This window comes from Ornithodoros turicata, unplaced genomic scaffold (assembly GCF_037126465.1).
Source record: "Ornithodoros turicata isolate Travis unplaced genomic scaffold, ASM3712646v1 Chromosome28, whole genome shotgun sequence".
In the NCBI taxonomy this organism is placed as follows: Eukaryota; Metazoa; Arthropoda; class Arachnida; order Ixodida; family Argasidae; genus Ornithodoros; species Ornithodoros turicata.
Genome location: NW_026999351.1, coordinates 1,449,833 through 1,475,329, shown reverse-complemented (window position 1 = coordinate 1,475,329; position 25,497 = coordinate 1,449,833). Strand labels below are relative to the sequence as shown.

Genomic DNA, 25,497 nt, shown 5'->3' with positions numbered 1-25,497 from the left:
ACCAAAAAGAAATTTCTTCGATAACGCCACCTGTTCATGAATTATCCAGCCGGGGGATTTTCGTCAAACACCCTGTATAGAGTAAAGCTCACTGTATCGGCCAGGAGAAAATCTCTTCGTCTGAAAGGGCAGAAAGGAGAAACCTCTGTGCGCGGGAGTGTCGACCGATTGGTCGATACCGAAAACTATAAAATGTCGTTACTGCCCCACTCCGCTTTGGGCTTGAGCTTGGGCATGGGCTTTCTCATTTTATGTGACATGATTTGGGTCGTTCGCAGTATCGCATATATGCGAATTTTCGCCTTCTTTTGAATACCGAAGCGAATCACATCCAATACGGGATTCTCTATTCGAATTAATTTTGGATGTTTTAACCCCACCAGGATATGAAGTGAAACCTACCATGGTCCATTCATTCCCTGGCTCATTCATTTCCATAGCAAAATTGGGGTTCACGATTTTTAGGATAGAACGGCCATTGCCCTATGGTATTGCAATATACGTACTGTCTACGCGAGGATATCCGCATGGCCGTACTCATAACGGAAATGCAGAGGCGACACTTCTCATAGCTTTATATTAGAGTCCATACTTATGGACTTCGGCTTTCCAGGTTTCGCTTAAGACTTTGGCTCAGCCATCACGCGAGGCAGCATAACACAGCCCCTACGCTGTCTAACACGGCAGGAATACTACTGGCAGGAGTCATGGATGGAACATCATATATTGCATCATATCACATCAGATTGCTTCACGGCCATGTAAACAATACTCCGCATCCAAATGATAATCACATTCTTTGCCCATGAGCTTATCAGCAGAGCTTCTCGCAATCTAACCCGGCGTAGTTCTTGTGCATATTAACTTTTGCCCACTTCACAACGCCAAAGTCACCCTTGGAATCTACGAATGCTGGAGGTGCTGAACACACGTAGTGGAAGTGGACGTCAAAGATGACGTAGCCGCCCGTGAAGCCATAGGTATTGAAAGACAGACACATCTGTCAAGAGAAAAAATATGTTGTCAGCAGGTCGTAATGCTTCCTCGTAATTTGCTTCCTCATATTTGAGGGAATGAGTGAGTTTATACGAATTACGTCTCCGAAGAATACTCTTTCAGAGTCGGAAAAATTCCGCGTCCACATTTTATATCCGGACTTTTCGCCAACCGACATCCATTCATGTTAACGAAACCCCGAGACGAGGGACAAGGGACACACACACACAACTTGTCCCTTCAAGAACCCTTCTTTCCCCTTGTCTTGCCACCACACCATCATTCATAGGCACCCACCTCCCACTTTAGTGCTTGTAATTCTAGAAGGACGAATATTCCGAATAGAAGGGAGGTATGCCCGTTATCTGAAGCAATCAGAACAGTCTTCGCCTTATAGCAGAGTTTGAAGTAACTCACTGTAACTATGTTTTTTTGGTAGCTTGTAACTTCCCTCGGTACTTTTGCGCCGTGGTAACTTTCAGAGGAACTCGTTCCTTTTTCAGGTAAGTAAGTTAAGTTATCAGTTACCTTAACTCGTTTTTCACTCACGTCCACATATTTTCTTGCTTGCTCTCCGGTTCCTTTATCGCGTTTCTTTTTTGCCATAAAACGTGATATTCAATCAATTACATTTTATTCAGGAAGTAAGAACCGCTGTCATTGAAATGAAGCTGAACCATTGTGCGCCCACCCGGGGTAAGACGCAAAGCGTTCGGGTAGACCTCTAAGAAAAACGCCATCATGACATTGGTGGACAGAATGAAATCGAAACAAATCGGAAGGCTGGCTAGGTTCCACGAACGGACACTTGTTCGCTGTGTCCCACTGAAAGAAAAGTAAGCCGAGGGTCGCATCCCTTCAAGGGACCATGTCGTAGTTTCCTCAAGACCGTGGCTTTCGGGCGCGATCTTGTTCACCTTTAGCTTCGAGGGTCGTTGAATTCTACCGAATTTTGGCGCTGTCGAAGACTACGACGTCATTTGTTTACAAACAGGGAGAGGTCTATTGTTGGACATAAACGAAATAAACGTGTGTTGAACATAAACGTGTTGCACTCCTCCGCAGGCAACACAACGTCTGCACCTGCGCAATGTTCTTTTGTGTCCGGAGTAACTTGGAAATAACTTGGTAGTAACTCAGTAACTGCAAATTCGTTTCATGCTGAACAACTTCGTGATTAACTTAGTTTCATTTCGCACACGGAAACTTGTAACCAGTTCTTTTTGACGGGTAACTTCTCAATCTATACCTGATATATAGAGACGCAGTAGGGTATAGGGACGCTATTCGGACAAAGTCAGACAGCTATACTGTTCAAGTGCAACTTGTATGTGTTTTCCTTAAGCGGTTCCTGCATGTGCAGAGGTAGAGCACCTGCACGTTTGTGCACCTGCACTGAACCGTGCTCGTTTTCGGTTGCTTTCGCTGTTCGATCCCTTTTGCATTATGTTTGGAACGTAACATTACGAATACAGACGCATTATAACAGACGCAAAATAAAGTTGTTGGTGTATGCTGTTAGTGTCACACACCTTTTTAGGTACCAGATACATGACAATTTCAAACACTCTGAACGTAATAGCATGTATCGCTATGTTTTCGAAAATGCCGCAGTTAGTTACATGCTAATGCTATTACATGCTCATTACGTGCTAATTACATGACGTACAGAGCATATACCATAATGTTTAACTTTTCCACTTAAATTGATATATTGTCCCAAATCCACTCAGACAGAACACTTTCTCCTGTGGACGTCCGAAACAGATCCCATGGTCCATATCTGGAAATGTATATCCGTCGGATATCACTGGGAGCCTCATACATGGACGTCCCAGGATCTGTATCCACAGGATGTCCTGTCGCGGCTGTTTCATGAATTGTAGGGGTTAGCAGTGATGGCCACTAACTACTTCTACAGTAGTTTAACTATAACTACTAACTACTTCAAAATGGAGTAGTTTAACTAGTAGTTCAACTACTTTTCAGGGGAGTAGTTAAAACTACTTCTCTAATTACTGCAATGTAGTTTAACTACATCCATAACTACTTAATGTTGTTCATCAACAACAATCCCTTGTAGTGTTCTTGGACACCTAAATATGAATCACAAGCAATGATAAACTTTGGCTCAAGCCATTGCTACGATCGTCAAATACAAAGCTTGTGGCGGGATTCTTTCTGTGCCTACGCGATAAACTAAGTTGCAGAATTATTTCACAACAAATGAGGCCTCACTGGACAAGCATTATAAGTGGAGATTTAGTACACATGCACGACACAATTGCTCTGCACATCTGTTCTCATCAAACAAGTAGCTAAAAGCTAAAAGTCGGAAGCACAATATTGCCCTGAAGCTTGCGGCAAAATCGGAAGTAGTTGGCACCTTCAGTAACCTAACTACTGTAGTTAACTACTTAAAATAGTAGTTTAACTAGTAGTTGCCACTACATTTCTGCAAGTAGTTGATAACTACTTTTTAACTACAATCTGGTAGTTTAACTAGTAGTTTAACTACATGTAGTTAACTACTGGCCATCACTGGGGGTTAGATCAGTGTCGGGATGTTACACGGATCATTTATTGCGGGAGAGAGAGAAACGGGTGGCGATGTAGCACTGCGAAGATCGACTCTCAATGTACCGGCTGAATGTCTCTAACCAAAACGAGTAGGAAACACAGACGTTATCTTGAAAGCGAGTTAATACACCGAGCAATTTCTCACTTCGTTTTCGTATGCGTGCGTAATCGAATTAAGCTTAGTCACCTCACCCATCATTTTGATTCACAGGCGAGAAGGTATCTGGAATACGGGGATACGGGGAGACAAGCAGTATATAGTATCTGTTCTCTCTTTGGAAGGAAATGGCACTGCCTTTCGAAGTGAGCTTCTGGGACTGGGTGGTCCTGTCGGAGCTTTTATATATATATATTTTTTTTCTGATTAAAACGCTGCGTTCGTTCTCCGTCATGGCATGTACGAGAAACAAAGAGGAGCAACAGAAATTAAAAGGTGCGGAGGCGGGGATTAAAACAAAATGGCAGGCAGAAAAATGCTGATTTCTACGAAAACTGAGGATAAATGCCTTTCTCCTCTACGGATGTTTGCATATCCACACAACATGTGCATGTACATAAGTAGGTCCGTGCAATGTCCAGACATCCCCATGTAACATCCTGTGAGGACAAACGACGGATATATGTGGGAAGTCCGAACCGTGGCCACTCGGAGATGTGGGGAACGTCCGTCGGAAAAATGTCTGTCTCCCAGGGAGATCCGAATTTCCGTGAAATGATATCCACAGGAACACCCCGGGAGGTTTTGTTCTGTTTGGGGTATTAAATCTCAGCGTGTCACTGCCACTACGTGCGAAACTTATTCCCCGAAAAGAATACTAAGGACGTGTACGTGCGCACACAAGTTCCACTCATTCACTACGAGCAGCGTGGGACGGAGTGTATAATGAAATCCAAGACAACCAAGATGCTGTAGCGAAAAGTTCGCACCCTTCTTGTAACGTGCCACAACAGGAGAATCGTCGAGTGACATTTTCTTCGTGTACGTTGAGGCGCTACCTTTACCATACATTAAAAGCGAAAACATTACTGCCAACTGCTGAGTGGGACAACTTCACGCTCGTTCGTTGTTAGCTGATTATCAACATTATGATAAGTGGGCAGCATGATGCAACAGCACGCGCACATTTTCCTTTCTCTCGAATTTTCAGCGTACTGCTTTAATTTCGTAGGTACTCCCGGGTTATACGCTGTGCTCTTCACAGATGGGGCCTCGAGGGCGCGCGCACCGACAGCGAGCAGAGTCCTTCGTAGCCACCTGTCGGAAGGCCTGTCTGCGTGACCCATAGGCTCACCTCTTTCATCGATCCACTCATTTATTTCATTAAGTAGTCAAGCCTATCTCGGATAATTGCCCGAGATATACCGACACGCAAGGGCAGCGTGGCAGTCACACGAAGAGCACAGAAAATTTTCTACGCCCTTCATAGAGTGTCTGCAAATGAATACCCTTTTTCAGGCAAAAAGCTGACAAACACCGCTGTGGAGCACACCCCTGAGATGTTGCGTTTTATGAAATACGCCATTTGGCACGGCGCTTCTCTAGAATACACAATTAGAAACTATCGTTTAGAATTTGCCCCACAGAGGCTTGTGACATACACTGAATATGGGGTGCCGCACCTAACATATTTTTAAAAATATATGTATATCACTTTCTCAGAGATCAAATCAATTGAAATATAGTATATGCTGAAGGGTACTCCTTAGGAGGGCATTAGCAAACTCGAAATAAGAGCGCAGCTTCGAAGTTGTCCGAATGAGAGCACCTGGTCCCATCGGTCACCTGATACCAGAGCAGTTTAAAAAAAAAAAAAAAAAAAAAACATTTGATAGATCGTTCGCAAAAAAAAAAAAAAAATCGTGAAGAAACACGATTTCTTCTTCATTTTGTTCCTCGCGCATCTTCGGAGACGCGTCTTCCATCACCCCCAGTGTGAAAGGTGAATGAGCGCAGTGTCTCATGCGTCCAAGTTGAGCTCTAACTTGCAGAAACAAAACAAATGCACCCTATGACACCGGAACTGCCCATATGTTGGGTTGCATTTTCTGTTTTATGTTAATGTTCTTCCAGCTCGCAAGAGCCGAATGCGTGGTCTTTCCCTCTCTCATACTGGGAGTGAAGGAAAGACGCGTCTCCGAGATGCGCAATGAACAAAAAAAAACTGTTCTATCACGATTTTTGTGCGGATGATCTACCGAACGGATTTCTTTTTCTGAAAAGAATAATAATAATAATAATTAAAAGATAATTATTGCAAGTAAATTAAGACATTGCCTTAGGAGTTTACTAATGCCCTTCTAAGGAGCACCGTTCAGCATATGCTATATGGCACCTCGGAAAAAGTGATGCATATATTTTTTTTAAAGATGATGTTCGCATTTACCTAGGGCACCCTGTATAAGCGAATCACCAGAAATGTAAAAAGATACAGTGTAAGAGAGAATAAGGGAATATAAAATATACACTTTTATAGACATTTATATACACATTTATAATATAAATATAAAATATACACTTTTATATACACTTATACAGTTATATATACACGCATTGGCTGTGGTAAGATGGAGGACCTTCGCAATGGTATACATACCTTTGTCGACATAGTGCAATCCGAGTCGTACGCTACTATGATAGTGGTGTCAAACGTACCGCCCCATTCGTCGAATCGGATGGTGTCGGTTTCAAGGTACATATTACGGTTGGTCACTATATCATGATATCGTCCATTTTGGCACACCTGAAAATACGGACTCAAGGTAAAAGCCAGCATTACTACAAAACTAGTGCAACAGATCAAATGGCATACATTATCATTTAGCGTTTTTAGAACACGCATACACTACTGGAATCGCTCACGAACCAACCCAACCTTCCAACTAAATTTCTCTGCCGGATCTCTGAGAACATAGCCCATGATGATGTTCGAAACAGGATTGTGACAGTGAAAACGCCTTTCACGTCACACTTAAAAAGACAATTCCATCACGAAACGTGTGCACGAGAAAGATAGCCGTCCTCGGTAGCTGAATCGGTAACGTGTGGAAAGTCGACCGAGGACTGTAGCAATGTGGAAGAGGTAAACATTGATTTCAGCACCGTCTGTCGGAGATTTACGACGCTCGTCAAATGAACCCCAGCTGGTCGAAATCACCCGCTATCCAACACTGTGGTACGTGCAACATGTCGCCACGCTACATGCAGACAACCCTTACATAAAAAATCACTAATTTTATGGGAACAATATGGTAATGTTCGGCTCCCTCTGCAGCTGAGGACCTCAGGACGTGAAGTAGGGCACGCTAACGGGAGAGCAGCCAAGACGCTTGTCTCGTCTGCTTCCAGTTTTCTCCGCAATATAGTAATGGAGAACTCGCCTAGTCATTTCCTTGCCATTTTCTTTCTCTTTTTTGCCAGAATCCGGGCAGGCATAACACTTTTTTCACCCAGCCTCGACACAACCGGGCAGTGCGTTACGGTAACTACATAAGGTGTAGTCACATTCGCACCGAGAGTGTGGCGAGAGCCCGCATTGGCCAACACGAAGTTCACGTGTGTCATTCGGAGTGTGTTATTCGCTGTCTGTTTCCCAAACTGCTTTTTTCCGGCAGACGTTGGGTGCTTCTCGTTTCCCCATAGAACAATGCTGCATCTAGTATTCCTCATTTTCAACGAGGACACCTGTCACTAAAAGCCTGACTGGTGACGCTATCCTTTTGGCCACTGGGGAATGTGTCTCCTTTCCCTTAGAAGGCGATGTAGGGCGTAGACTGACTGGGATAACGATTAAGGGGCAAAAGACCAAGCGACACGGAACAAAAACGACACAACCGAAGTGAGGATTCTGTATTCTGTGTATCGTTCTTGCCACCTTTTCTCGAGGTCCTTTTTCCTTACCCCTATAACGTTCACTGTCCAAACCATGACAGTCAATCTCGGCTTACCAATTCTTTTGGATTCGCCTGGGTGACACTCCGGCATGGATCAGTGAGTGGTGTATAAGGATCCGTGTAGGCAGTTATAAGGGCCGCAGCGCTAAAAGAGAGCAATTCCGCTGTTTTCAAAGGCAGCCGTTGGAACCCAGTCACATGCCTGAATGACAACGACTCAACCTGCAAGAACAGTAATGGTAGCTTCAACATCAACACTTATATGCATGGGGTGAGCACACATCTTGCTTAGCTAAGAGCGTATGAACACCTCATTCAGCAAAACTCGTGGCATTTGCCCTTCTTTTGCCTTGGAACGCGCCTCGATCTTTGCCGAAAGACCAAATAGCATGGCTGGTTGGCTTGTTTGGTTGAGGCCGTGGGAATGAATCCTCTGGCGGATGTGCTCTCTCCGGCTTTCCTGCAGACCTTCCAGACGCATGTCGGCACAGTTACCTGTGAAGTTGGCCCACGACGCGTACTAACCTGCTCGTCACAACCAGTGATTTCCCCAGAAATTCACTGCTGAGGGGGTGCCGAGCTTTCAAGGGGGGTATACTTGGTGAAGGTTCCACTTACGAAATTTTTCTTAGACACGGAAATAATCGTGGCACAAAGGTGACATATCTGCGGAGCTTTCCCGTTTTATTTGTACATGTTAATACGTTACAACACAGTGCAGAAGATGCATAATCGCACGACCGACAAAGAAAAAAGACTTTCACCTTGGCTCACGAAACTCAATGAATACCTAGCAACGAACGGTGAAGACCTCGCTTCATTGAGTTGGGCGCAAATGATTCCTTGTGATCCACATTCAGTTTGCATGCCCGAACGCTTTTTCCCCCTTATGCGCGTACTATATGAATGGAACAGTGATTTTCAGATGAATTTGGACAAATGCATGGTAGGATCATCTGCATCACTGTGGTCCTACAGACCAAGTTTGATAGTACAGGATGTAATTCGCTGCGCCGGACTTACTACTAGAATGTGTTGGTGGCCGAGTTGGGTGGTGTGACCTGAGGAATTTCAGGGGGGGGGGGGTCCAAAAATGCAGGGAGGGTGTATACCCCCCCCCCCTTGAGGGGGGTGTAGGGAAATCTCTGGCTCACAACTGTTCTGTCCAGCTGTGCACGGCTCACTCATAGAAACAGTTGTTTGCGGCAATAACAGCGTCTCCGTCAGTTGACTGGGGAATCGTTCCAGTTCCCTGTGCATGTTTCCCACGCGCATTTATCTATCAAGTAGACGACGCAATTGCTATAAATGTTCTTCCGTATAAGGTCGGTCAGACTGCCAGCGTTCTGGTCTGGGTCTGCGACTGTATATTTTACTGTAGCCCGGTTTCACCAGCACAGATTAACATTTCAACCGAGATCAGCAGTCCCTGAACTTGATTGTAACCCTCAACTTCACTTCATCAAGAGTAGTCACTAAAACACTCAGCACATATCTGACTAATGTTGCTAAAAGTAATTAAAGTGTTAATTTTAGTTTTTAGCTACCCTTGACCTTAGTTCGAAGCTAAGCAGCGTTGGTGAAACCGCGCCAATGTCATATTGCGAGTGGCACTATTTCCATCGTGTAATAGTACCCACGCGACGGATTGTCCCGTTTCCAAACAGTAGACAACTTTGCTTACGAATGATGACTGCATAGACGGCATGCCAGGTCCCTGCCAGGGTGACGGTCCTGTAGCCCTGCATACGTTTGGGTCCGTTATATTACGATTGAGAGTCGTTCGGTACACCAATGCGTCTGGCTTAATTACTCTGTAAACAGAAAATTCTATCATGAGAAGCAGCCAGAAGCCCATACCGCAGATTCTCTAGCTGGTAGACATCGGCGCAAGACTTACGAGACATTCATTTCGGCGCACTAGGGAGCCTATTCCATTGAATAGCGGCAACCGAACAGTAATGTTTGTCCACACCGTCCACACACGCACAGTACGAACCTGGACGCACGTGATGACCACGACAATGCAATGCATACGTTAGGATACATAGTAAAAATTATCAGTAGCTGGAAATTGGGGCGAAGTCGCAGCTGTTAGTGTGTGGTGGTGGAGATGGTACCAGATACTAGGAAACCGCAGGGTGAGCACGCCATTTCAGATTGGTTTTGCCACGCTATCCATCATTGTCTGGCGTCTGATGACACGCAGACGATGCGGTTTATTGTCTGGGAAGAATGAATTTACTTTCCCGTATTCAGCAGTCCCACTGAGTCACTGGTTTAGTGACGTCTGAGAACTTCGTCCGCAAACCACCAATCACCACCCTGCTGTTCTAAGCCGACTGCCGTGAGGCCCTTGGCGGCCTCCATAGAGTGTGTGCACAGTGCATAGGCCTAACCTACGCTTCGCCGGAAATTTTTTGGCGAATTACAGGTAAGTTTAGACTTACCTGTAGACTAGAAGCGTTCGTAAGGCGGATGTTGTTGCACTCCAATGAATACCTGCCCTCAATGTCATTTTTTTTCGCCGTTCACACGGCGTAAACCCGGCAGTCTAGTAATGGTCGAACTCGCATGTATTCGCATAGGACTGATTTAAACTAGGGGGGGGGGGGGTAGTTTAAAGCCGGTCTAGCACGGAGCAGCTGTAACTGAGCACAAAGTCGCTTTCCGATCCAAAGCTGACAGGAGGTCGCGCACAAACAGCTGTTACCTCCAGCAACAAAGGCGGTGCTGATTATGCGCACTATACATATTGTCACAAGCTGATTGAAGGGAGGGAGAAAGTAGCCCACAATTCGCTGAATTTTGCACGCAGCATCTGCACACTGCTAACCACAGGGGTGCCAGAAGTCCCAGATCTTGTAACCACCCCCAAGCGGTCACTCCTTGCAAAACCGCCATCTTGTCCAGGCCTGACGTCACTAGCAGACGATACGGCGCGCACGGAAGGCGACGAAAACAAATTGGCGTGATTTCTATGCTGTGTGGCAATCGGTGGCAACTTGCCAAACGCAACTATGTGGTGTTAGTCTGGTGTCGTTGTGCGGCTTTTAGGTATTTAAAGTTGTGAATAACACTTTACAATAATAAATATGGGACGTTGTTGCTACATGGGCTGTCAGCACCGGTCCGGCGAGGCAACAAAAGCCTCGGGCGTAACATTTCACTGGTAAGTATATGCGTTTGTCGCACATCGTACGACAGTTGACTTTACTTCTATTTATTGATTACAGTTTCCCACGAGATCCTACGCTTCGAGAAGCTTGGGTTGAGGCCATTGGGAGAACTGGATGGACACCCAGCAAACACAGTGTAGTGTGCTCCAAGCACTTTCAGAACCGTGACAGGGACAGGACATCGTTAGCACGGATTCGATTAAGACCTGGTGCGGTGCCCATCGCTCATCCTTCTGTGTCTGCTCCTGAGCTGCAGGTGCGTTTGAGTGCTCTCGTTCCCGTACTCCAAAGTGCGTATAATATTGTTTGAACGGTACAAGAAATTGTGACAACCTGTTATGAATCAGTGAGCGTTATTGTCGACAAAAATAAAAGAAAGGAAAGAAAAAAACTTGAATAGCAAATTCTGTAATCAGAGAACATACTTTTTGTTTTGGTCATGCGCAGTAACCTTATTGAAATTTTCAATTAAGTAACATGACGAGAAAGTGCAGCACATGAGATATGGACTTGTGATCTACATTTTTCTGCCAATCCCTAGCAATATTTCATTACCTATGGCACACATATAATGTCGGTTATGTTCCAGGTAGCACAGCTTTCAACAGCACCTGAGGCAGCATGTGAAGCAGAGCATGAAGTGAGTGTCACTTTCATGTTCACACTCTCAGGGCATGATACGCAGTGTTCACAGCATTTCCTTGCACAGTGTTTGTGCTTCATACGTTTAGGTTTATATTCTGTATTTTTCTGCTATGTCGTGGCAATTGCTGTATGGCATACTGGTTGTTTCCTAGATGGAACTAGTCACAGCTCCTGGTGGAGCACAGGAGCAACTCCCAGCTCCAGCCAGAACACAGGAGGAACTTGCTCTAGAGGAAACCTGTGAGGGAGAACATGAAGTGAGTGGCCCTTTCGTGTACACACTCAGGGTGCTGTGAGCTACAGGACTTGAAGTCCTCAAACATGTATATGATTTTTTATTTGGACAATTATTGCTACATCATGCAACATTTCCCCTGTGAATTCGACACAGGATGCAGAGCCTTTCTACCACTCCCTCGTGCTGTTCTCTTTCGCTCCATCTATCCATCTCAGTACACCACACATAGCCACAGTTGCTTTGCAGTACTAACACAGAGTCTAAAAAACTTATCCACCATTGCTATCCATTGTCTACTATTGCTACAATCAGTATGCATAATGTATCTTACTGTGTGAAGGAGTGTAGTCTCTACACATCAACTTGTATGCCATTGTATGCTATGCAAGCGTGTGAGCTATCTGCGCAGCCCCTTAGGTCGCCCCTTTCTCCTCGTGCCGGTGGAGCCATCCTAATTTCCCCACCCTTTTCGAAAATAAGAGGGCCATCAATTACACTGTGTACCAGGTGGCTTCGTCTTTCACCATATAGTGTCATAATTTTACTACATGTCCACATGTGGTCCTCTATTGTTGCCTTCGGAGAGGATACTCACTTTGTCATGTCGTCTTCCAAACATTTCCCCTCTCGTGTGCAGAGACCTACTTGCATAGCGTATTGCTAATTTATTTGTGCATCTTATTACCTGAGAGTTTAGACAGTTTAGTTTACTCTGTTGTGAGTTCCACAAGTCAGCTCACATTGAAATTTCTATCCTGACAGCAAGACTTATTGTCCAGCTCCTGTGCAGAGATGAGTGATGTAAGTATAGTACATTTTGCTTTATGATGCTAAATCATGCTGCACTAAAATGTGTGGTTCCTGTTAAACAACTGATATCGAGATAACTGAGTGACTCAACATGTCAACCAGCAAACACAAAGTGAGACGACTCGATGTTGTTTCTTATATTGTGCTGAAACAAAGCACGTCACTGTGCACGTTCTGCTTGGTTATCAGTACTTTTCATCTGATGGGGTCACAACAGGGCACAGATAAATTATGAAAAAATGGCTAGGAAGCACGCGAGCTGGTGAAGATGATGCATAATGTAAAAAACCCGAGACTAGGGAACACGAAGGGTGTTGTGTCTGTCCCTTCGTGTTCCTTAGTCTCGGGGTTTTTACATTATACAGATAAATTGCTGCCTTTTCAGCTATGCAAAATATTAGTCATATGCACAGAGCACCATAATTTCTAACATCGGCATCTAACGGCATCTAATTGGTCTGAACAATCGTTTTTTTTTTATGCTTTCTTAAAACCATCAAACCTGTATTATATGTGATTTACTTTGGCTGCAGGAAAGCACGGGCTTTGACTGTAACCCGTTGCACAACCCATTTACAGAGCTCGAAGATGAGGACGTATTAGTAAGTACTTGCTTTCTCTGGTTCTCCATATGCTTGCACAGAGTTAACTGTGCTACAGTACTGCATTCATCAAATTTTGCAGGGATATGTCCGAGCTGGACATGCATCACCTCAAGCTTCTTGTTCAAGCTTGAATACCTCACTGGTGAGAATGTCAACTGTCAGAATTCCTGCTCAATGCAATCCTGTTTTGAATGTTTTGGACCGGCCTGTTGATTTGTGTTTGGAAATTTACATATTGGTACACATGACCCAAGGTTATTTTTATACCTGGGTCAAATCAGTAAGCTGGGCCGAAACATAATTATGTCCACAAGGCTATCAAGTGTCCGAAACATGTTAATGTGAAAGATAAATGAAGAAGGGGTATAAATAGGGAGTGACTTTTTCGGGTTAAAACCGATTCCGCCCGGTTATTCCCCCCGAACTGATGCACGACCAATTCGGGTTAAACCCGATTTCTTTCTGATCTCCAGTCACTATGGAATCCTCAAGTGACGTTTCCACTGAAGACAAACAAAGGTCGCCACGTGTAACACATTCCTATGCCTTCGAGGATTACCACTGGAAGGTCACGATCCCGCAAAAAAACACAAAAAGAGAGATTAGGAAAGGACTCAATAGACAAGAGGAGAAACAAAAACACCCGATAACACCCGGCACAATTATATATATTTATACATATAATTATATATATGTATAACAAAGGCACAAATATCGCCTGATTTTTACCCCCCGAATCTGAGAAAGGCATTGAACCCGAAAAAGTCACTCCCTAAGTATAAACTGGCACAAAAAACAGCGCAGAGACAGGACGTGAGTAGACAAATGAAGCTCTGACTAACAACTGGGTTTATTGGGAAGGAATGAAAACAATTTTGTGGTTGACATACTGGGTCTCGTGGGAAAGGAGGGTAATGGAAGGCACACTGTTACCACCTCTATTATGAATTTGAATCATCCGTCTCATTTGACTAGTCATGTCCGGTCTCTGCAGTGTATTTTGTGTCCAGTATGTACCAACTCGCCCACACTGTTGCTATGAAGGGGTTATAAGTATGGAAACACAGTAGTGATGCTTTGTGAATGCTAACGTTTTTATGCTTTGCCTTCTTTATTGGTGTACACCTGCTTTTACAATTCTACAGTACATTTAGCTATAGCTGAGGGTGATCTCCATCTTTTCCTTTCCTTTGTGTATACAGGAAACCAGTGCCATCACCTATGCTCCCTATGCTGCTGCCACATCTAGCAGAAGGATTTCACTGGTGAGGACTACCAAAAGCAAAACAGTTGAAAGGATGCTATACATTTAAGTGCAGTCAAGGTATATACATGCATTTTATTTTTCTATCGGACACATAGGATACTGCGAGCACCTCCACTCCTGTGACCCCTACCAGAGGGATTATATTGGTAAGAACTATCAGGAGGGCTACTGTTTCATCTCAGACCACAGAGGGAATGTGCGGCATGCTTATATCAACAGTAACATAGAATCTCTTTGTGCCACTACAGTTGGGGATACATTCAAACCATATAGTTCTTCTTGTCATTGGAGGATATACCAATCTGTCTTGAGACATGGCCACTACCTCGAAATTAATAACTAAGTGCAGTTAAATACAACATATTGCACACAATAAAAGAGAAAGGGAGAGCAAGATGTACCCTGAACACTAAAGGGTTTATTGTGCCCTTTACGTTTTAGAAGAAAAATCTTTCATCACGAGGGTATGATGGCGGCTGACATTTTGTACAGGCTGCATCTACGTAGCCTACTTGGAGCGTACTACGCGCTATAAACCAGCCTCTTTCTATTCCATCAAATGTGTTTGCACAATGTGTTTGCCTCTCTTCTAATTCCTAACATGACATCTTGATGGCATGTATTGATTTAGATCTGTGATTTGACTGATTTTTACTAACAGCATGAGAAAAATGAATTGCATTTATGATGTACACTCAATGATGAAATAAAATACTTACATTGATTTATTCTTTGTTGATTTGCATGTCTGTGTCATTTATTCTAGGAAGTAGGATTGGGAGGCATAGAGGAAGAGCACTCCAGCTTGTCCATCTGCGTAGCCCTCGCAAGCTGTTAGTGCATCTCGTTTGCTTCTAATCATGTGCATGGTACAAATCAATCATGAATCATGCCTGTTCCTATAAACTGAAAGTCAGGTGGAAACACACGCAGCTGACCCTTCACACAAAGGCAGGGGGGATGTGAACTGCAACAACGTAGCGGTAAAGAAAGCTGAGACATTTCTCTGAAGGTCCTTTGATTAAACTTACAATGAGGTACCTAATATTGATTGGCATAATTATGTACCGTGTAACCTGCCTTTTTGCACGATAATTTCACTGTAGAAAATATAAAATTATAAGTTAAATGATACATACTTATTTTTTATTGCGAGAAGCTGGTAAATTTCAATGTGTGTGTGTTATGAATTTACGTCTAACAAGACGACTGCATGCTCACTGTCCAGGACAGCCATGCTACTGAGGACACACCTGTTAAGGCGTTTTTGAAAAAGGAGGTGAAACGAGTGGCATCGCTGCACACTGCCAGCAAAAAGAGGATAAAGGCTCTCCAGCAGGCACAGCGACGCATAAAGCAAAAAGTGGCACACCTTGAAGATGTAATAAAAGACTTGAGGTCCAAGAACATACTACTGCAAGAAAATGCAGACTGCTTAGAAAACATAGCAGGAGCCCACAAAGACATCCTCAAACGACAAACAGCAAAACAGAAGGGAAAACCCGTGCCACGTCAGTACAGCCCAGAGTTACGTGCCTTTGCCTTAACACTCCACTTTTATTCCCCTCGTGCTTATAAATATGTGCGTAGCACTTTCGACACCTGCCTGCCATATCCACGGACAATAAAGAAGTGGTATCAATCAATCGACGGCGAACCTGGATTCTCAAAAGAAGCCCTCACAGCACTCCGAATGAAGACAGCTTATGAAAACAGCAAAGGCAGAGTTACAGTGTGCAGCCTCATGGTTGATGAAATGGCAATAAGGAAACATGTCGAGTGGGATGGAAGGAGGACATACGGCTATGTCAGCCTCGGGCCTGACTCCACCGATGATACAGCAATAGCCAAAGAAGCATTTGTTGTGATGATTGTTTCCATCACGGAAAAGTGGAAGCTGCCAATCGGCTATTTCTTAGTTGATGGCATATCTGGTGAGCAGAAGACACACCTTGTGCGCGAGGCATTATCACTTTTACATGAAGCAGGTGCAACCATCGTGTCAATCACTTGTGATGGGGCATCGTCAAACGTTGCCATGCTTCGCAACTTGGGTTGCTCGTTTGACTACGAAAAGGGCCTCAAGACAAGCTTTCCCCACCCTGAGACTGGTGAGCCAATAAGTGCATTTTTGGACGCATGTCATATGCTAAAACTAATCCGCAATGCCCTGTCCCACAAGGAAACCTTTGTAGATAATGAAGGAGACACTATCTCATGGGCATATATAGAGAAGCTGCATTTGCTGCAAGCGAGGGAAGGCCTGCATGCAGGAAATAGGCTGCGGGTGGCACACATCAACTGGCAGCGGCAGCCTATGAAGGGTAACCTGGCCGCCCAAGTAATGAGCACATCTGTAGCTGATGCACTAGCTGAATGCCGCAGTCTCCTCCTTCCAGAGTTCAGTGACTCGGAAGCCACTGAGAAGTTCCTTAGGATGGTAAATGACATTTTTGATGTGCTAAACTCCCGCAGCATGATACAGAAGAATTGGAAGAAGCCCCTATGTCCAGAAAACATAGAAAATGTTCGTGACCTCTTCAACTGCGCGGCAGCGTACATCACGTCACTTAGAACAAGCATATCCGGCCCTGCTCTCCTAAAATGCAACAGGAAAACTGGATTCTTGGGATTCCTTGTTTGTTGCCAGAGCTCCTTGGAAGTTTATGAGCACCTGATTTCCAAGGGTGCCATAACGTACCTACCCACACATAGGATCAGCCAAGATCACTTGGAACTCTTCTTTGGCACACTTCGAGCTCAGGGGGGATGGAATAACAACCCAACAGCACGACAATTGGCAGCTGGATTCAAGAAACTGCTCATCCAAAATGAAGTACAAGAAACAGGAATGGGAAATTGCCTTCCACTAGAAAACATTGCAATTCTTCATGCCAGCAGCTATACATCTCGATCAGAAGACATCATTAATGTAACATCGATTAGAAGAAACATGACAACAGAGGACCACGTCGTGCTGGCTGACCTGCGGGACCATGACTACTTCCCAGATTCACGTGAACCCTCAGTTTTTGGAGAGAGGGTGGTAGTGTACATCGCAGGGTATATTGCACGTTACCTACAAGGGTACCTGAAATGTGAGACATGTGTCCCAACGCTAACCATGTCAGATCCAAGGCCATATCACTCTTTGATACTACGAAGACTGCAAGGTGAAGCTGTCTTTCCGTCACAAGACGTTATTGCCGTTAGTCGAAAATCAGAAAGAGTTCTCCGTGGGGCGCTAAATGAGAAGGGACAGCCGTCGAGCATAGTGTTGCGTGAACTGCTTCCTCGTGTGCTTGAACCCCTTTTTGAAAGTCAAGTGTTTCAATCACTCCGGCAACAACATATGCTTGATCAGGGTCCACTGGAAAATCATTACTATCACATCGTGAAGAGTATAGCACAAAAATACCTCGAGGTACGATTACATCATGCAAGCAGGCAAGCCACTGCTGACTTGCATAGACAGCGCTGCAGGCAGCTTTTCACAAAGTTAACACAGTTTAAGGGGGAGTAATTGAAGTGTTTTGTTTGTTGCAAGAAGCATTGCATTGAGCAGGTACTCAGTATCACGGTTAAGACCAGAGTTCGAGGTAACTCGTTACAAGTAACTCGTTACCGTAACAAAGTTCCTTTTTTTTTGGCAACTTGTAACTTAACTCGGTACTTTTGTGCCGTGGTAACTTTCAGAGGAACTCGTTTCTTTTTTAGGTAACTTTGCCAGAGTAACTTAAGTTAAGTACCAAGTTACTTTTAATTCACTTTTCACTCACGTCCACATATTTTCTTGCTTTCCCTCCGGTTCATTTATGCCATTTTTTACCATTTCGTGATGCTCAATCAATGACAGTATTCTATTCAGGGAGTAAGAACTGCTGCCATTGAAATGAAGCTGGCCCGTTGTGTGCCCACAGGGAGCAAGATGTAAAGCGTTCGAATGGACCCCTACCAGAGAAACGTCATCATAATGTTGGTAGACAGAGACAAATCGGAAGGGGAGGGCTAGGTTCCACGAATGGGAACTTGTTTGCTGCCTCCTACTGGAAGAAAAATAGGACAGAAGGTCGCATCCCTTTCTGGGACCATCATAATATCATCAAGACGGAGGCTTTCGGGGTTGACCTTGTTCACTTCTAGCTTCCAGTGTAGTTCAACTTTACCAAATTTGTAGCGGTGTCGAACACTATGACGTCATTTGTTTACAAAAAGGGAGAGGTCTATTGTTGGACATAAATGAAAACGACCTAGTCGTATTGTACTTCTCCGCAGGTAACTCAAGGTCTAGCTCAACTGCTCACACGCGCTGCTAATTACCTAACACTATTACCAAAGACTATTTACCTATTATTTGTTCGAAGTAAGGTAAGTGTAAGTAACTCAGTAACTGCAAGTTACATTTCAGGCTGAAGAACATAATTATTAACTGTTATATTTTTCACGGGGTAACTGAATTTGTAACGAGTTATTTATGACGGGCACTTTCTCGATCTATGGTTAAGACCACTTCACAGGTTACTACTGTAACACACTCTGTTCTACTACAGTAATGTATATATTATATAGAGCATCCTTTCATTGTTTTATAGTTTGTAAATATTTCACCCACTTGCCCTTGGGTCATGTTGCCTTGTATATAGTGATACAATACAAACTTCACATAGTGTATGTCAACAGCAAACGTTGGCCCATGTAAATAGTTTGTTGCTGCTTTTTGTTCTGGGTCTCCCCAGCACTGTTCCTTTAACCTGCGTCAGTAAACACTTCATTTAGTAACTACTGGACTACCAACTTGTCTCTCAAACTTCCTAACCAAGGTTCCAGGAACACCATGTCATGGTAAAACCCGGTAAAGCGATAAACTACTGCGGCTGCCCAACTGACTGAGGTAGGGGACGTTTTTTTTTCTTTTTGTGAACACTTCACATTCAGTTTAGGCAAAACACAAAGATGACATACATTCACAACAAGGTTTATTTATCAACGGGCAGCCGGTACCGCGGAAATATTGCGAAGGAATTAGCAGCTGTACGCAACACTTCACCGTGTACTATGAGGCCACATCCATGAGGATCATGTTTAACTGTTGCTGCATTCGATCAAACTTGTCAGTACGATCAAAACATGCTTTTGAATCCAATCACAGAAGCAAAAGTGACATTGTTTACAAACGTGTTCACCGGCGATCATGTGCGCCGCCATTTTACTGATCATGTGAGTGATGACGTTTGCGTAAACGTCAGGCCTGAACCGTCCCACAGTTCTTTGCGCAGGGTTGCACGCTCTTTTCAATGGGAAGGAATACGACAGGGCACCCCTGTGCTGCTAACAGTGGCATCGACATCATGACTACATGGGCTACTTGACACCCTACTGTTGAGTTTATATGCCCCTGTGGAGGCTTTAATTTGTCCATACAAATCTGTTGACACAAAACACTGCTCGCAATATTTGCTTGTATGCCTCTGCGGGATATTTCTACATGTGCTTTTATCGAATAACCAAGTCCTAAAGACATGCTTGCTTTTTTTAATCAAAATTTTTCCCAGTCGACATGCACAGCAGCACAATGGATTGATGCCGACATGCATAACCCTACAACACCTTATTACATTGATTAAATACAACACCTAGTGCCTCTCTTATGCATCATTAACAATAGTGTTTGCTGTGCTGCCGTTGCTGGTTCTGGTTGATACATTTAACGATTTGTTGCACATTGTAGTGATCGTCGGTACTTGTGAAAGATCTTTGTGTTCCTCGTATACTGTTAAGTGCGTCCTGTTAAAAATGAATCAGTCGTGTAAACGGAGGTCACAAGAGCGAGGGAGAAGGGGGTGGTCGCATGGAGCAGTTATACCTCCATGTACTTTACAGCTATACAAAGGAGGATGGTACATGTTGCCCAGGATGTGAAGGCATAAATATCGAACACGTTGCTCGCCTTTGAAATGTTAAGAGTGACGTCCCAGAATAGTAGTGCATTAACAAGGTACAATATTTCAGGTCTCACTCTGGAAAAGGCACCACATGCAGGAAGCTCTACATCCCTTTGAAAGCTTTGTTTGCTTGCCCAGAAAGATGCAAGCTCCCTAGGAAAGCACTATTGCGTTCTGTGTCATTATGAAAGCACTGTGTTTTCGAAATCGCTATGAGCTTGTTTCTCGGCGCAATTTACTGCTGGTGACATCGGGTTATGCTTATCGGCATCAATCCATGGTGCTGCTGTACATGTCGACTGGGATAAATTTTGATAAAAAAAAAGCAAGCATGTTTTTAGGACATCAGACTTGGTTAATCGATAGAAGTACATGTAGAAGTATCCCGCAGAGGCATACAAGCAAATATTGCGAGCAGTGTTTTGTGTCAACAGATTTGTATGGATAAATTAGAACCTCCACAGGGGCATATAAACTCAACAGTAGAGCGTCAAGCAGCCCATGTAGTCATGATGTCGATACCACGGTTAGCAGTCTGCAGATGCTGCGTGCAAAATTGAGCATATTGTGAGCTACTTTCTCCCTCCCCTCAATCAGCTCGTGACAATGTGTATTGTGCGCGTGCGTTTCAGCTTCAGGGGTCGGATTCACAAACGCGATCGTAAGTTACTGCTAAGATGCGCTAAGACGCCGTAGCCTGCGACGCGCGTACGACGGCGTCTAAGCGCGATTCATAAAACTATCGTAGGTTGCGTTCGTTTATTCGACTCGAACAACTCGAGAGCCGAGAGAGTAGACTCTTGGTGGGCGAAAATGCCACGGCGCGGCTCTCATGACGTCGCCCACGTGACACTAACTCCCGTTCTAAAATTCGAGGACTGAACACTGGAGGTGCTCAAGAGTCGACTCGCAGCGACTCTCCTTTCGAGGCGGGTCGCTAGAGTCGATGACGTACGATGGCTCTCATACGTCACGACTCCGACTCGCGGGTCGCGCGAGTTTAATAAACGAACACACCCGTAGTGGAGAGGGTACCCCCTTTAACGAGGAAGAGGAAGTTGCTCGCTTCCTGTCACGTCCCCTCGGAGAGAAACAGCCAAAGGGTGCGAGACTATGTTTTCGCTATGGTGACTATGACGAAAATTTGTAATCGCACCAATAAGAGTCGTGCCCTTCGAAGAAGACGAAGTTGTTCGTCCCCAAATGTTTTGCTGCACGTGCTCTCGATCTTTCGGTAGCCATAATGGATGCCATGCAATCACAGGCGAAACGCGTTCGATGACACAGCAAATATATTCCCAGTATGTCCGTCTCGGGGAGGGGGTGCGTGAGGGTGTTTTGTAAGCGGTGTGTGGCACACAGTTTTGCAGCTTTTAAAGCTTCTTTTGCCTTTCTTGCAGACAATTTGGAGGGGTGTTGGGGGTGTCTTAGCGGGGGTATAGGGGATGCTTGAAAAATCCCTGCGACCCGATTTTACGGAGCACAAAGTTGAAGCATTTGTTGAAGGTTACCAAGCAAAAAAGTGCATCAATGTCACTTCGAGGATGGTCTCGAAGGTTCTGTTGCAAAGTGCAATGCGTTGGCGCGTATTACGGAGTCTTTGTTTGCCGTCTCCAAATCCACCGCTGCCAAATACGCCGCCATCTTTCTTCGTAAGACTGCTCGGGAGCTCTCGCAGGATTCCGCCGTAAGCTGCGAAGATTTTGCGACGCGCGCTTTTCGTGAATCTACACTTCGTCGTAACTTTCCCGTACGACGGAGATACGACAGATTCCGTCGCACGAGCTCTTTGTGAATCCGACCCCAGAGCCGGAGAGACTACGTGATTAGTCCCGGCGTCATTAAACAGCGGTTTAAGTGGCTTGGTGAATACGGGCAACTGAGTTTACCCGCGGCTCTTTCGGGACAACGACCAGGTAGAAAAAGTATATTTATGTGAGTGTTGGTACGTATGACTTGAACGCGGTTTCGTTGAACCATCAAGTGTGTGCAAGTGTAATCAGCGCAACATTTCCATCCTTTCGAAGCCTGCCGCTAAGATATTCGTATAAGCAGCACCCTGGACCCTCACGTCGGACACATATAGTCTACTCACTGTACAAGTTGATTGAAGTTAGCCATGAGGGTGCTTGGTTGTTGGCTTCCACGGAGTATGGCCACACCTAGAAGCACGTAGCCAAAGTTCCTCCTTGGCGTTGGTTCTGCTCTCATATGGATATTTAGAAGTCTGTCCGTTTCCTGAAAGAAGTCAGTCAACACCTAGTAACTACAACGTTGTCATTGTTGGTATTGGTGGCAATTTCGACAACGCACGCGCAGGGCACTCAACTCAGTTGGCGTTTGAAATGAGCGAGTGGTATACGAATGGTTAGGTTTGTGTAATGCTGGCTTCTTCGGCACGCTGCGCTTAAAATTCCATCCTGTGGCAAAATCACCAATGTATCAGCTTCAGAGATCCGCGACAAAGGAATCAAGTAACGGATTGTCGACTATCACGCGGAGGATACTATAACGCACCTTTTGACGCCCCGTAATATTCCCAATAGGACATTAAAGGGCCCACATGCTGACAACAGTTCACCGGACTATGTTTATTACATAGGAAGGGAGTTGCCTCAGGACAGAAGCCGCCGATATTTCGAACAGAGACTGTTGTTCTTTTGGGCACCGTCCTCATCATTGGCATGGTATTCAAAAGGGTTAGGTATGACGTGTTTAAAGGTTCATGCGAATTGTGGGTCAACAGCCCGGAGGGAAGAAAGGGTCCGTACGGGCTTCTACAGCGGGAGTGAATGGCTGCTTTGTTAGAGTGTGGAGGGGATTATGTGAACGTAGTGATCTAGGCTACAGACCGGTTACAGAAAAATGGAAGGTTCACGAACACGTGGACGAAACGGGACAACAGGCAAGTGTTCCATGTTCCAGGCAATGTTCCATGTGATGTGCTACGTTTCAATGATAACTTTCCTGCGCGAATCAACTGCCGCGATGAAACCGTTTTCACGGTGATGGACACAATAAGGGCACGCCGGGAAAAGACATAGGTACTACAAGCAGGATCGAGGATTTTTCTGAGCGCGGGGGAGTGGGTCCTGTCGTGCATAGCATGCTGCTGCACAGTCAAGGTTAATCGAAACTATGTAACGACAGAAAGAGGGATGTCGGGACGTTCGGATCCCCCCCCATATCCTAATCCGTCCTTGACTCCAAGGTGACACTCTAATCTAAAGAAGATAACTACCACGGCAGCCTTATTCCCCTTGTGCAGGGCCGGCGTCAGCTCTCCTATTTGACAGCACAATTTTTCGAACGAAACGGGTAAGACAAATCTCCTGGCTTACTGTTAGAAATGCTTGGACATGACTGACATGAGTTGAAACACTTGGACGGACTTCCATGTCCAGGACAGCGAAGTCTCTGATCTTTGGCCAGTACGCTGCGATGGAATTTTCAAGTTTGCCCTGATTAGCGTTGGCTTTTCTGAAACACCAACACGTCCACTAATGCACCAGGGCACGCACTTCTCAGCACACTAAAGGTTAACTCGACGCATGCTGGTTTTCAGAGATAGAACTACTTCACTTACGAGCTCGGTATGTCGATACCAACTTTGCTTCTCGCAAGACCGAGATTCTTGTTTTTTAGTTGATTGATGTCTTGGACGGTGAAGAACATGAAGTAACAGACATCATCGAGTGGGTGAAATATTGCCTGAACGACTGAACTGACGCAGGCAAGAAACTTATGAGGCAAAGCTGGGCAAGAAAGGACATTATGGATTTGCAGTGACGAAGTGAACGGAATTCACAACGTGCAAATAACACTTCTGCACCGATAATCGTCAATATCAAAGATTCACAATATAAACCACTTACGTGGTTTCAAGGTGGTGGTAGTAGTAGTCGTGGTTGTCGTTGTCGTCGTAGTGGTGGTAGTCGTGGTGGTGGTAGTCGTTGTCGTCGTACTGGTGGAAGTCGTGGTGGTTGTAGTCGTGGTCGTAGTCGTAGTAGTAGTCTCAATTGGCGCTGCGGTCGTAGTAGCCGTGGTGTGGGTAGTCTTAGTTGGCACCAAGGTCGTAGTAATCGCAGTCGTAGTATCAAGGAAAACTTCCTGAGTGGTTGCCTCCGTCGTGGTCAGAGTTAGGCCTTCTCCTAAGAATAGCAAAATTAGTAGCCACGGCACAATCGCTTCACTTGAATTCCGTTACGCTAAAACATTCCGTCTTGCGATATTCCCTGAAAACAGCACTGATAACGTGATCTCAAAACCACAGCGGTGAAAGAATAACACGGCGCGAGGTGACCCGAGTGCCTGGCCTTCACAAAACGCACGCGTTACGGGCCAATGAGGAATGTCCAGACCGAACAGAAAAGCTACTTTATTTTCTCAATGATATGGTACACAGCTCCACCTGTTCATCTACGAGGGGTCGACAGTGTCCGCTGCTGCTGTTCAGCTGTAGACCCCCGCGGTTGATGTAGCCTACGAAAAATTAAAACTATTGAAAATAAAAATGTATTGAAATTATAGTCGCAACACTGAATATAAGAAGACATTCGACAACATCGTATACCATCCAATGAATCTGGCATAGCATCCACTGTTACACATACTACATTAATAGTCAAAAAAGTGTTGGTGCTGGTGTAACAGGCATAAAACTTGCTACAATGTTAGGTCTTCCCATTCAGAGATTCGATCTATATCAACGATACCCCTGCCTTAACCAGGTCCTCTAGTTTACTCATAGTTCGAAGAAAGGAAAATGAATGCATAAAATGCGCCTCGGCTTCTGCTTGGGAGTTACCAACATTCGCGAAACTGCGAACGGTGTATACTGTGCTTGCACACAAAGCTCTTAACGTAACACTCGCCTTCCAGAAGGTGCAACGTGAAGCGGGATTATGTGAGCCCAAGGAACCACATCCGGTGAGGTCCATGCACGACTGGACTGTAGGAACTTCTGCACGTCCTGTTGCATGAGCTCGCGCGGCTTCCTTCTGCTTCTTCTTCGTGACAGATACCGGCCGCTTTCAACAGATGTTTGCCTTCACAGCGCCAGCTGCTAACGGGAAGGTTCTAGGAGATCACAGCCCTCCTCGGTAGTTCAGTCGGTGACGTGTTGGCTTGCTGAGCTCAAGCTCGTGGCTTAGATCCCGGCCGAGGACGGCAGCAATGTCGGGGAGTGAAAATGTTCCAATCTGCTAGATCCCTCGCAATCCATCTAACCTCCCTACTGAACCGGCGCCGCGATAATTAAACAAACGAGAGTGTACAGCGGGACGCCACATCAAGTCTTGGTTTGTCGCCTAGATTAGTGTCCTTGCGCATGGTGGAGGCCAAT

At 45.0% G+C, this 25,497-nt stretch overlaps 1 protein-coding gene across 1 annotated transcript; it reads right to left on the bottom strand.

Moving 5' to 3' along the window:
- Window positions 1-705: 705 nt before the first annotated feature.
- On the bottom strand, window positions 706-24,347 carry LOC135373635 (uncharacterized). Its single transcript, XM_064606730.1, has 9 exons — window positions 24,153-24,347; window positions 24,029-24,098; window positions 23,740-23,908; window positions 23,495-23,633; window positions 22,249-22,391; window positions 9,152-9,281; window positions 7,522-7,689; window positions 6,171-6,317; window positions 706-1,000 (listed from the first exon to the last, which is right to left on the bottom strand). Exons 3-9 carry the CDS (start codon window positions 23,826-23,828, stop codon window positions 815-817), a joined length of 1,002 nt encoding a protein of 333 aa, XP_064462800.1. The 5' UTR covers window positions 23,829-23,908; window positions 24,029-24,098; window positions 24,153-24,347; the 3' UTR covers window positions 706-814.
- Between the last annotated feature and the right edge of the window lie 1,150 nt (window positions 24,348-25,497).

Bases quoted from the DNA above. Each gene is read 5' to 3' on its own strand.
- LOC135373635 (XM_064606730.1), bottom strand. From the start codon at position 23,828: ATGTTCTTCACCGTCCAAGACATCAATCAACTAAAAAACAAGAATCTC. The intron at 22,392-23,494 runs GTAAGCCAGGAG...GACTTCTTTCAG, and splicing joins ATGTCCAAGCATTTCTAACA to GAAACGGACAGACTTCTAAA. The intron at 9,282-22,248 runs GTGAGTAGACTA...TTCTGTTTACAG, and splicing joins AACTTCAATCAACTTGTACA to AGTAATTAAGCCAGACGCAT.